At 45.5% G+C, this 13,755-nt stretch overlaps 1 protein-coding gene across 1 annotated transcript; it reads right to left on the bottom strand.

Moving 5' to 3' along the window:
- Positions 1-4,788: 4,788 nt before the first annotated feature.
- Positions 4,789-9,159, bottom strand: LOC142912377 (uncharacterized). The gene is made up of 3 exons (XM_076060540.1): positions 9,073-9,159; positions 7,973-8,072; positions 4,789-7,841 (listed from the first exon to the last, which is right to left on the bottom strand). The coding sequence occupies exon 3, from the start codon at positions 7,825-7,827 to the stop codon at positions 6,898-6,900; it is 930 nt and encodes a 309-aa protein (XP_075916655.1). The 5' UTR covers positions 7,828-7,841; positions 7,973-8,072; positions 9,073-9,159; the 3' UTR covers positions 4,789-6,897.
- Between the last annotated feature and the right edge of the window lie 4,596 nt (positions 9,160-13,755).

Below are 13,755 nucleotides of genomic sequence, written 5' to 3'. Positions count from 1 at the left end.
TTTTACAGACGGAACCAGATCACGGATTTTATGTAATGTGTTGAAACGGACCTGGATCTTGTGTTTATTCAAGATTTTGGAGATCTTTTTTGTGATCCCCGCAATGTAGGGTAAAGTGATGGTTTTGAAAGGCTCCTCAAGAGGGTCCTTCTTCATGGTTTGAGTGATAGCTTTGCGGATGGTATAGTCGGAGTAACCATTAGCCTTAAGAGCTTGGTGTACGTGCTTGAGTTCACTGCCTATGTGTTCCTGGTCGGATATGCATTGGGCTCTATGGTACAGAGTCTTGATGAGAGAATTCTTCTGTGATGGATGGTGGTGGGAATCCGGTTTCATATAAGCATCCGTATGGGTAGCTTTCCTGTAGACAGAGTGGCTCATTGAGCCATCAGGTCTCTTTTTAATTAGGACATCCAAAAAAGGTAGCTTGCCATCCTTTTCGACTTCCATGGTAAATCTGATGGCTGGGTGTATAGAATTTATGTGGTCGAAGAATTGGTCTAGAGCAGGCCGGCCATGTGGTCAGATGACAAAAGTGTCATCCACGTACCTCTCCCATAAGGTTGGGCGCAGAGTGGCAGTCTGGATGGCGTCAGTCTCAAATCTCTCCATGAAAATGTTAGCTATAATGGGAGATAGGGGGGAGCCCATTGGGGTGCCCTCAGTTTGTTTGTAGAACGTTCCGTTCCAAGTGAAGTATGTATTGGTTAAACAGTGTCTCACCAGGGGGGGTACCTCAGTGTTTAGTCCTTGATGAATAAAGTCTTCAATGATTGCGATGGTGTCAGGTACAGGAACTGACTGGTGTAGCTAGCCTGGTGGTCACCACCTGGCTAGCTACACTAGTCACGTGATAACTAGTGTAGCTAGCCTGGTGGTCACCACCTGGCTAGCTACACTAGTCACGTGATAACTAGTGCAGTTAGCCAGACACAGATACAACAGGGGATACAGAGATAGACGGGGGGAGCACACTAATTGTGTTTTGACCGACCGTCGTGTTGCGTTATATGGTTTCCAAATTTTGCTAAACCTTGTTCGATTTAGTGTGCTCCGCGGTTATGTCTCCTCTCTCTTTAGCTCTTCTGTACCTGATGATTGCTTGTGTTGCAATCGAAACGTCGTACGCTATTATGGAATTTTTTATTACTTATTTCTATGTGACTTTACCGAAAAAAACTAAGAATAATTCCTGCAGTCACGATATCTCCAAATTCAAGTGATCGACATAGGCGAGGCCATAACCGATTCAGACAATCGTCACTGGTCTTTGCCGTGAGCGGGGAATCCAACTGGTTGGCCGGCTTCGTGGCGAAGTGTGTTCATCACGACACTACCGCTTCCCACATTTACACACTCACGCAAAGACAAATATCCCGCAGCACCTGCCCCGAGCACCTTAACAGACTGTTGGGGCAGGTACTGTTAGTGAGCACCTGCCCCGAGCACATTAACAGACTGTTGGGGCAGGTGCTGTTAGCGAGCACCTGCCCCGAGCACCTTAACAGACTGTTGGGGCAGGTGCTGTTAGCGAGCACCTGCCCCGAGCACCTTAACAGACTGTTGGGGCAGGTGCTGTTAGCGAGCACCTGCCCCGAGCACCTTAACAGACTGTTGGGGCAGGTGCTGTTAGCGAGCACCTGTGCAGGCCAGCACGGCTTGGTGAATGAGTTCTTGTGTGCGTGAGAACTTGAGAGGGTGGGTAGGTGGTTTTGTGAGCGATTGATTGGTATAAATAAATATTCTGATGAATTTGCAACTTGGTATCTGAATTCAATATTTGGACGGCAGAACATGTATTTACATTCGTATTCATGCGTGTCATGTATGAAGTGTATTTGTTGGGGTGTGTGTGTGTGCACCTTCTACCACGAGAGCACAGATGCCACAGACACCGCGCAGCTGTTAATTGTTTTGCGGGGAGTAGATGATAATTTTTGCTGTACGGAGGAACTGCTTGATATGATGAGCCTAAAAGGCACAACGACGGGTAGAGATATTTTTGAAGCTGTGTCAGAGGCAGTTGAAAAGATGGGGCTTAAATGGGACAAGCTCTGTGGAGTAACAACGGATGGAGCTCCGGCCATGACGGGCGAGCGCAAAGGAATGGCATCGATGGTGTGCGCCAAGGTAAAAGAGAGCGGAGGTGAGGCTGTTAGGATGCACTGTATAATCCACCAAGAAGCAGTGTGTGCCAAGACTGTCCAGCTGGGCGATGTGATGAACCATGTTGTAAAAACTGTCAACATAATTCAAGCTAGAGGTCTGTACCACAGAGAATTTCAAGCTTTCCTGTCTGATGTGGATGCTGAATACGGGGACGTACTCTACCACTCTGATGTGCGCTGGCTCAGCCGCAGCTCTGTGCTGCAGCAGTTTTATTCGCTGAGATCAGAAATCGACCAGTTTTTGAAAGAGAAGGGCCGGCCTCTTCATGAACTGAGTGACCCTCTGTGGCTGGCAGACCTGGCATTTTTAGTTGATCTTACTCATCATCTGAATACACTGAACAAGAACCTACAAGGCAAAGAACACCTGTATGCGCACATGAAAGCCTTCTGTGTAAAGCTCCGCCTGTTTGAGACACAACTACGAAGCTTTAATGCTGCACACTTCCCTGCGCTGTCTGAAATCAAGTCTGCTTTTCCAAAGGGCGACCTTTCTGCTAAAAAGGAGAAATATCTGTCTGTGATTGTACCTCTCGTGACAGAATTCAACCAGCGTTTCCAAGATTTTTCTGTCATTGAAAAACAAATCAAGCTGTTCTCGACCCCCTTCCTGGTGGATGCAGAAGAAGTGGAAGAGTCTGCAGTTAGAACTGATTGAAATGCAATGTGATGATTCTCTGAAGAGTCAACATCAGCTTCTCTCCCTCCCTGACTTCTATCAGAGTTTGGATAATGCCAAGTTTCCTCTGATGAGACGCCACGCAAAAAAATGATGAGCCTGTTCGGCTCAACATACATATGTGAACAAACATTTTCTCTGTTAAATCAGAACAAAAGCCATCTCTGTCAAGTCCTTCGTGTCTAAACCACCAAACTTTCTCCTGACATGTCAGCCAGCCTTCAATCCAAAGGACAGCATCACTGCTCCCACTGAGTGCAATTTTCTTCACATTATAGGTGAGTTAGAAATACACACAGTATTCATGTGTCAACATGTCACCTCTAGTGTGTGGCCCGGCCTTTTGTTTATTTTTCTGTATTTGGCCCTCACTAAAAAAACTTTGGACACCCCTGGTGTAGTGTATAGTAGTGTAGAGTATAGTGTAGTGTATAGTGTAGTGTATAGTGTAGTTTATAGTGTAGTGTATAGTGTAGTGTATAGTAGTGTATAGTGTAGTGTATAGTGTAGTGTATAGTGTAGTGTATAGTGTAGTGTATAGTAGTGTAGTGTATAGTAGTGTAGTGTATAGTGTAGTGTATAGTTTAGTATACTAGTTATCACGTGACTAGTGTAGCTAGCCAGGTGGTGACCACACTAGTGTGTGCATCTCCACTCGTCCGTGTTTGCAAGTAAGCGCTTGTGTGTGTATGTGCACCCGCGTGTTTGTTCGTGTCTGTATGTACGCACACTGTTGCACATGGTTCGCTCGTGTGGGTGTGTAGTGGAACGCACTGCTCATGAAAACATTGCCTCGTTACGCGGTAAATGATGCGGCACAACAGGAGGGAACTGCAGGGATGAGGCTCTTCGCTCTTGGTGCTGTGAATTAAAACAGCGCCAGGGCAGAGAGTCCTGATCCCTACAGCTCGTAGCTGTGACGGAGCGAGAGTGATCAGCGGACAGCCACCATGGTTGCCAGGTAAGGGGAGACTTCACCCGGAACTCGCCTCCACACGTGTTCCCCGTGAACATTGTCGCAATAAACGTACGATCAGGAATCTTTAAAATATCCGACCTTTGTTGTTCCGCAAGAATGTTAACGCTCAAACTCGTATCGAACTCTTCATGAATTCACTTGGTCAAACAGTTCAGGTACTCGGCAAAGCATTTCACCACCCGGTATGCAACAGTTAAACAATCTACTCCAAATCAACACCGAAATGTCAAATTATCATCCACCATTGACTTCCACATCGATGGAAGCCATTTGCCATGACGTCCAAGCCATTAAACACCGGAACAACGAACGTGCCATTCAAGTACATCTTGAAACCCACTATCTGAAGAAGTTTGTATTAAACAATAACTAAATAATAGAAACACGTTTACAATACTGAGCGAAGTTATAGTCACGGACTTTTTCCAACTTTAGCTCAACAGGACCACAAAAGCTCAGATATGTGGTGCATAATAAATTAATCAATCTGATTGAAATCATCAACTGGCTAAACACTTTTCGATTTCAACATCACCTTATAAAAGAATAACATTTTAAATATAAGCACACAACTTTATCTATCTGTGATGAGCGCTGCACTTTCCGTTGTTTTCATGCAGGGGGTGCTGCAAACCGACGCACCCCCTGCATGGACAACGGAGGTGCAGGGACAGACGTTTGATTACGTTGGAATCGATCTGCAGACGGCCGTCTTCTCGCACGGCCAGCTCCGTGTCGCCTTATCTCGATCCCGCAATCCCAAACAGGTGAAAGTCCGCATCGAACCGAACCCCCGGCAAGGCCGTCTACTTAACGTTGAGAGAAAATTCACACGAAATGTCCTTTTCAATGAAGTCTTCCAGATGTAAATTGAAACAAGCTTTTAATGAAGAAATAAAATCATCTAATTCAAAACACAACACAATTCAAAGATGTTTCATTTTAAAACTTCAAAACGGAGCATGGGGTACTTGCGTGAATGCGTCCTTCATGTGCAAATGTTGTGACTTTCCTGGCCTGAAGGCCGTCAATGTGTTGGACCATAAAATGGTGCACAGCGTCTCAACAACAGCAGTGGGGTTTGCTTCAACCGATGGTCACGAACATCCAGACGTGAATCAGCAAGGTGCATTTCTAGTCCCAGTTAGACAAAATCGACGTCAACACTTAAGACAAAACTACAATTCGTGTTGTAGAGAATGTACCTCCTCCTATATACGTGTAACTTTCAAGTGGTATGCCTTGTAACTGATGAATGATCCGAGCGTGCTCCCTATTTCAAAGACGATGAGTTGCTCCAGAGGCAGACGCTTCGTGAAACACAAAAGTACCCTTTGACTTGTATCACAAGAACAACGGGTCTCACCTGACTTCTCTGTACAGGTTACTTCCAAAACACACACACACACACTTTGTCCTAACATCACTTATTCAATGTTTGACCCTCAGACAAAATGTTACATGCACGCGCACAATCAGACACGTATTCATTCTAAATAATTGACGGGCATATTAACAACATTGAATTACTGCAGCGAAATTGACTGCATCACGTTACATCGTATTAAGAAGTTATTTTACAAACACGCACCGTCTGCTTAACAGTGTATGTACAACGTACTATTGTTGCGTCATTCAAAACGAGTAGGCCGTTGCATGCTGGCGTCTGGGTCAAAATGTATCAAATTCTAAACATTGCGCTACAAATAATAGATCACGGCGTTTCGATAACAACACAAGCAATCGTCATCAGGTGGGACAAGCACAGCAGCAAGAAGAAGAAACTGCTGGAGTAGTAGGCGCCTACTACTTCAGCAGTTTCTCTTGCTGTGGTTGTCCCACCTGATGACGATTGCTTGTGTTGTGATCTAAACGCCGTGATCTGTTATGTTTCTACCCACGTGGCGACTTTACCGAAATAACTAAAGAGTGTGGATTCCTGCAGTCACGAAAGCTTCGAATCAAGATTGCCTACAAACTACACAACTGAGATGACGCATCAATCATCGCCCCCTACTGACAGGCTCTTGTCCACATGCAGGCCGGTGCAGGGCCACCACCCTGTGCCACACAGGGGCAGCTGCAACTTGGGGATGCTATTCGAGCGTTTCAGACGAGGTACGACACAAAACTCCGAGTTGCCGAGGCGATTAAGCGAGCAAAGCGTAAAAGCAATTATCATGAGAACATCGTGAATGCTTGGGAGCTTATTGGCTCTCGCTCCTGGTGAGAGATTGACCCAACCCACAGGTCCACAAAGACTGGCCACTCTTACTCTGCAGGTTGAACCTAGGAAATCAGTGTTCAACTTCATATTCTTGTCATTAAAGGCCTGTGACAAAGGTGCATCTATTGTAGCGACATCGTCTCTGGCTTACACATCTACCGGGTCACCACTTGACTTTGTATTGTCTAGGAGGAAGTCCACGCACACCTCCACTTCCACAAACTGCTGGGAGTTGCCTCGCTCTGCCTCACAATCAGAATTCTCCTCCTGCTTTACGTTGCCTCCATCGATGTGAAGGTCCAATTTTGGAGTTGAATCTTCATCTTCACATTTTACCTTCACTTCTTCGCTCTTCACCATCACTTCTTCCCTCTTCACCATCACCTCTTCACATTTCACCATCACCTCTTCACATTTCACCATCACCTCTTCACATTTCACCTCGATACCTTTAAAAGTGTCCAAGCAGGGAGTTTCTTCTGGTTCGTGTTTCATGAGGGGTGGGCGAATTGCGGCACTTTGACTTTCACAAGCTGATTTCAGACTGCACTCCTTATGGATCTTCTGATGCTTCTGTGTTCTCTGGTGTACTTGAAGATTTGATGAATGTGCAAATGCCTTCCCGCACACACTGCACTTGAAGGGTTTCTCTCCCGTGTGTGTACTCTGGTGTGTTTTAAGAGCAGATGAATCTGAAAATGTCTTCCTACACACACTGCACTTGAAGGGTTTCTCTCCCGTGTGTGTTCTCTGGTGTGTTTTAAGAGCAGATGACTGTGAAAATGCCTTCCCACACACACTGCACCTGAAGGGTTTCTCTCCTGTGTGTGTTCTCTGGTGTTTTTTAAGAGTAGATGAATCTGAAAATGCCTTCCCACACACAGTGCACTTGAAGGGTTTCTCTCCCGTGTGTGTTCTCTGGTGTTTTTTTAAGAGTAGATGAATCTGAAAATGCCTTTCCACACACAGCGCACTTGAAGGGTTTCTCTCCTGTGTGTGTTCTCTGGTGTGTTTTAAGAGCAAATGACTCTGAACATGTCTTCGAACAAACACTGCACTTGAAGGGTTTCTCTCCCGTGCGTGTTCCCTGGTGTCTTTGAAGATGAGATGAATCTAAAAATGCCTTTCCACACACACTGCACTTGAAGGGTTTCTCTCCTGTGTGTGTTCTCTGGTGTTTTTTAAGAGTAGATGAATCTGAAAATGCCTTCCCACACACACTGCACTTGAAGGGTTTCTCTCCCGTGTGTGTTCTCTGGTGAGTTTTAAGAGCAAATGAATCTGAAAATGTCTTCCCACACACAGTGCATTTGAAGGGTTTCTCTCCTGTGTGTGTTCTCTGGTGTCTTTGAAGATGAGATGAATCTGAAAATGCCTTTCCACACACACTGCACTTGAAGGGTTTCTCTCCTGTGTGTGTTCTCTGGTGTGTTTTAAGAGTAGATGAATCTGAAAATGTCTTCCCACAAACAGTGCATTTGAAGGGTTTCTCTCCCGTGTGTGTTCTCTGGTGTACTTTAAGAGCAGATGACTGTGAAAATGCCTTCCCACACACAGTGCACTTGAAGGGTTTCTCTCCTGTGTGTGTTCTCTGGTGGGTCTCAAGAACTGATGGCCATGCAAATGCCTTGTCACACACAGTGCACTTGAAGGGTTTCTCTCCTGTGCGAGTTCTCTGGTGCTGTGTCAAATTTACAGTCCGATCCGTGCTGTGTGCACGCTGGTCGCATTGTTGACTTGTCGTACCGAGCTGTGCTGAGTGCATTTGCTCCATCAGACCAGCGTCAGCTGCAGACAGAAAATAAGAATATCCACACCATCTACACGTCAGTATCGAGCCATGGAGGAATTAATATATACAGTCACACGTGACTTACACGTCTATATTCATTCATATATTCATGACTAGCTGTACTAACCGGCTTTGCCCGGGACTTGGATCCATCACGTCCGGCCGCCTTTGTCTCCCCAGTGGCGATGTTCACACCGCAACAGTTACTCGTTTGAGGCTGAGTCGACCTAGGGGAGGCCCAGAAGCGGTTCAAATAATCGTCACCGGTGGTGGCCGTGAGCGGGAATCGAACTCAGGTCGCCGGGTTCGTAGTGCGGTGTAGCGCTAACCGATACACTACAATGAGTTACTCTTCCACACACACACACACAGATACACACACAGACACACAGACACACACAGACACACACACACACAGACACACACACAGACACACACACACAGATACACACAGACACACAGACACACACACACATACACACACACAGATACACACACAGACAAACACACAGACAATGCTAACCGCTACACTACAATGCGTTCCTCTTCCACATGCGAGGGTCACGTGACAGATTTGACGTCACAGCTCACTTGCCGTGCAAAAAATCTATACATTATTGAGCTCCCCTCCCCCCCTAAAAAAAACACAAAAGTGTATTTGGATAATGTTTGCACGGTGTACAGTCTGGAAAGTACCCACATGGCAAATTTCCAGTTTGTTGCATGTCGGGAAGTACGCTAAACATTTTGAACAGACAACACACACAATCACAACTTTGCCTTTTATATAAATTTGGAGATGCAGTGAAAAACTTTCCCAAAATTCATCACGCGGTTTCAGTTTTTTGATTTTCAGTTTTATTTATTTTGGTTATAGTCCCGTGAGCCATTCGGCTCTTGAATCGGGTGCAACCACAACAAGCAACAAAACAAAAACACGACCAAGAAAAACATCTTACAGTCACTATGTGTGACTGTGCAAACAGCACTGTCATGGCACGCAATGAGAGGGCAAATGTCATAAATATTCCTGTAAGCCCTCGCATCTTCAACATTAATGTTGCCATAGAAACGTTGTGGGGTTTTTTGCTTCATTTAAAAAAAAGAAAAATTATCTGTTATTTTATTTTCTATCTACGTGACTTGACCAAAAGAACCAAGAATATTAATTCCTGCAGTCACCAAAGTTTTAAGTCAAAACATTCACACACGTTGACAAAGCCTCACCTTGTGTTGTTGTGGACAGGTCGCTTCTGATAACAAGAGCGGTATAGCAGCTCAAGCGGGCTTGGCCTGCTAACAAAAGAAAATAAAAACTGCGTGAATATTTACAATAAAACAAAGTTACAAAGTGGCGAGCCTGGTGAAGACAAAATTAAACTTAAGCGAGATAATTAAAGTGAATGCAATCAGGCGAGGGCAGGAGGCAAGGCCCCGCGTGGCTAGGCCCCGCGTTGTAAAGTTCCAACCTGGACATCGATTCCCATGCTCGCTGCTACTCAACTGACATCCCTGAGAGAGAGAGGCTCTACCTTGGTAAACAACAACAACCACCACAACAACAACCACCACCACCACAACGATGAGAATTTCTCACCTCGGATTTCAGTGCCAGCGCGCACACGGCAGCTTCCTGTTGCCTCGCGACAGCAGGAAGTAGTATGACGTCACTTCCCTCCCACGAGCGGCTCTGTAACTGAATAAATTATATTTTGATTTAAAGCTTTCGTGACTGCAGTAATTCATATTCTTAGTTTTTTCGGTAAAGTCACGTTGAAGGGAAACAACAAAATAATAAAATATATATAAAACAATAAAAAATTCTCACGACGTTTCGACCATAACTCAAACGGTCATCTTCAGGTGTGTTGGTTTGCATAAATTTATTTTTAAACGGCGCATTTATTTATTTATAAAAAACGTTAGCGCCACGCGCAACGATTTGGCAGTTTATTTAGGACTAGTCCATCTATATTCTGAAAAGAGGAGGGGGGAGACGAAATTTTTTGTCTGAAATCCTGCGTCCTTTCACTGGAAAGACCACCTCTGCGGTACAAAATTCTACTCACCTGGTATCGACAATCAAGGGTATTTCCCTGTCCCCAGACGACCTGCTTGTCAGTTTTGATGTAGTTTCCTTATTCACCAAGGTTCCTGTACCTGACACCATTGCAATCATTGAAGACTTGGTTCATCAAGGACTAAACACTGAGGTACCCCCCCTGGTGAGACACTGTTTAACCAATACATACTTCACTTGGAATGGAACTTTCTACAAACAAACTGAGGGCACCCCAATGGGCTCCCCCCTTTCTCCAGTTATAGCTAACATTTTCATGGAGAAATTTGAGACTGACGCGTGGATTGTCTCGGAGGAAGTCCACCCACACCTCGACTTCCACAAACTGCTGGGAGTTGCCTCACTCTGCCTCACAGTCAGAATTCTCCTCCTGCTTCACGTTGCCTCCATCGATGTGAAGGTCCCATTTTGGAGTTGAATCTTCATCTTCACATTTCACCTTCACTTCTTCCCTCTTCACAATCACCTCTTCCCTCTTCACCATCACTTCTTCCCTCTTCACCATCACCTCTTCATATTTCACCTCGATAACTTTAAAAGTGTCCAAGCTGGGATTTTCTTCCGGTTCTTGTTTCATGAGGGATGGGCTTATTGTGGCACTTTGACTTTCACAAGCTGATTTCAGACTCCACTCCTTGTGGATCTTCTGATGCTTCTGTGTTCTCTGGTGTACTTGAAGATGTGGTTGCTGTGCAAACGCCTTCCCGCACGGAGTGCACCTGAAGGGTTTCTCTCCCGTGTGTGTTCTCTGGTGAATTACAAGAGGAGATGACTGTGCAAACGCCTTCCCACACACACTGCACTTGAAGGGTTTCTATCCCGTGTGTGTTCTCTGGTGTATTACAAGAGCAGGTGACCGTGAAAATGCTTTCCCACACACACTGCACTTGAAGGGTTTCTCTCCCATGTGTGTTTTCTGGTGTTCTACAAGAGTAGATGATTGTGCAAACGCCTTCCCACACACACTGCACCTGAAGGGTTTCTCTCCTGTGTGTGTTCTCTGGTGTTCTACAAGATTAGATGACTGTGCAAACGCCTTCCCACACACAATGCACTTGAAGGGTTTCTCTCCCGTGTGTGTTCTCTGGTGTGCTACAAGAGCAGATGAATGTGCAAACGCCTTCCCACACACACTGCACTTGAAGGGTTTCTCTCCTGTGTGAGTTCTCTGGTGCCGTGTCAAATCTCCAGTACGATCCGTGCTGTATGCACACTGGTCGCATTGTTGACTTGTCATACCGAGCTGCGCTGAGTGCCTTTGCTCCATCAGACCAATTCTGCAGAGGAAGCGTCAGAGGAAGCGTCAGCGGCAGACAGAAAAAAATAATATCCACACCATCTACACGTCAGTATCGAGGCACAGAGGAAAGCATATATGCACAGTAACACGTGACTTACACGTCTATACTTATTCATATATTCATGATATAGTGGAAAAGTGTCCCAAATTCATCACACGGGCTGTTATGGCACACAATGAGAGGGCAAATGGTTATAAACATGCCTGGAAGCCCTCGTATCTTCAAAATGAATGTTCACCAAAAACTCCGAGCACACAATTTCAGCTGGCTGGCAACAAAAGGAATATTTATGAAAGCTAAATTCAGCTGACATAGCAAAGGGTGTTTAAAATAATACTACTTGTGTTCGGCAGAAATGCATAAATTAATGTTCAATCGCAACTCAGAGGTGTGAAGCCAGGCACAGATGTCCTTGAATGCTGGGATGAACAGATCCGACTTCAGCTGCACGTGTGTGCTGTGTTAACTTCCTGACTCCATTCTTACAAAGAGTTGCAGAGGAAAACAAAAATAAACTACTGTTTTGATATAACCTCCGTGCTCAATAGAGTTAATAGACTTTACTGCAAACACAAACTTGACACTGTCACACACTCAGAGGCGGAGCCAGGATTTTCAGGTAGGGGGGGCAACCCCTCCAGCAATGACATGATAGGAGTTGTTAGTAAGTAAGGAGTTGCTACTAAGGAGTTATTAGTAAGTAATGACTTGTCCCTTGCTTTTTATTCGACGCGTGTGATCGGCATTGCGCTCGCTGAAGGTGTTTGCCTTCAGGGAAGTCGTGTACTGTATACGCAAATGCGCAAAATTCTGTGAGTCACTTACAACTGCTTTGCCGTTACTTATTGCCAATTATGGACTCGGACTGTTGTCCTCTCATAGAGTCCCTGGCACGTAATAATATGCCACACGGTGGCAGTGGGGGACGCAAAATGCTGCTTTATATATATGAAAGGGAAATGTGTGGATACGTGTGTCTGTTCGAAATGTTTAGCATACTTCCCAACGTGCCACACACTTGAAATATGGCATGTGGGTATGTTCCATACTGTACACAATGTAAAAAATATAGAAAGTCTTTTAATCAAAGAAACTGAGTAAAATTGTGAAATGTAATGCAATGCAACACAGAGAGTCGGTCAACACACAATAAACGCATAGCCTGGTAGATTACTTTCTTACAAAGATTGCTCAACTAAGTGAGATAATTGAAGCAAACGCGATCAGGCGAGGGCAGGAGGCAAGGCCCCTCGTGGCTAGGCCCCGCGCTGTAAAGTTCCAACCTGGACATCGATTCCCATGCTCGCTGCTACTCAACTGACATCCCTACGAGAGAGAGCGAGGCTCTACCTTGGTAAACAACAACAACAACCACAACAACCACCACCACAACCGCGATGAGAATTTCTCACCGCGGATTTCAGTTCACGCGCGGAGCGGCAGATTCCTGTTACCTCGTGACGTCACGCGGCAGCAGGAGGTGACGTCACTTGAGTGGTACAAGAACACTCCCCTCCCGCAACGAGTGGGACCTAATTTAAATAAATTATGTTAATGAGCCCGGCCCATACGTGGAGGGATGGGGCGTGGGTGCTGAAACCCTTCGCAAAAAACTCGCGAGGGCCTTCACGAATATATTATGTTAATGAGCCGCCAGTCACCGGGCGTAGCTTTGCCCAAATAAGGAGTGTACTTGAACAGATAACGGAAGTGAACCAGGCAGAGGTGACGTCACGCTCAAGGGCGCGGTAGACGGGGTGGGGTGAATACCTTGGTGACATGACGTCACTAGCGAGGGACACCTCCCCCTGGCGTTTCACGCCGATGAGGTGATGCTGAGTAGTGACGTCACAGAGCGGTGTTGGAGTTTAAGTTGATTTACATTCATTTTCAATTGCTCCCTCCCTTGAACTCAGCAACAACAACGTGGACATTGCATCCCACTGGGATTTTTAGCACACAGCGTTGGTGTACGGTGCTTTTTTCAGGAATATTTTGTTGTTTTTTTTCATGGATTTTCTGTTTGCAGAGTCACACACAAAGTAGTCACTTTAAGATGTGTTTCTTGTTCGTGTTTGTTGTGGTTGCACTTGATTCAAGAGCCGAATGGCTCACAGGGGTATACCAAAATATATAAACTGAAATTATTGTGTACACTGTGTGTGTACACTGTGTGTGTACACTGTATGTGTACACTGTGTGTGTGTACACTGTGTGTACACGTACACACTGTGTGTACACTGTGTGTGTACACTGTGTGTGTACACACACTGTGTGTGTGTGCACTGTGTGTGTGTGTACACTGTGTGTGTACACGTACACTGTGTGTGTGTACACTGTGTGTGTACAGTGTGTGTGTGTACACTGTGTGTGTGTGTGCACTGTGTGTGTACACTGTGTGTGTGTGTGCACTGTGTGTGCACACTGTGTGTGTGTACACTGTGTGTACTGTGTGTACACTGTGTGTGTGTACACTGTGTGTGTACACTGTGTGTACACTGTGTACACTGTGTGTGTGTACACTGTGTG

This window comes from Petromyzon marinus, unplaced genomic scaffold, assembly GCF_048934315.1.
Source record: "Petromyzon marinus isolate PM22_M1 ecotype Great Lakes invasive population unplaced genomic scaffold, UKy_Petmar_22M1.pri1.0 PM_G_Scaffold_2, whole genome shotgun sequence".
Lineage (NCBI taxonomy): Eukaryota > Metazoa > Chordata > Hyperoartia > Petromyzontiformes > Petromyzontidae > Petromyzon > Petromyzon marinus.
This window is presented reverse-complemented; position numbering and strand designations above follow the sequence as displayed.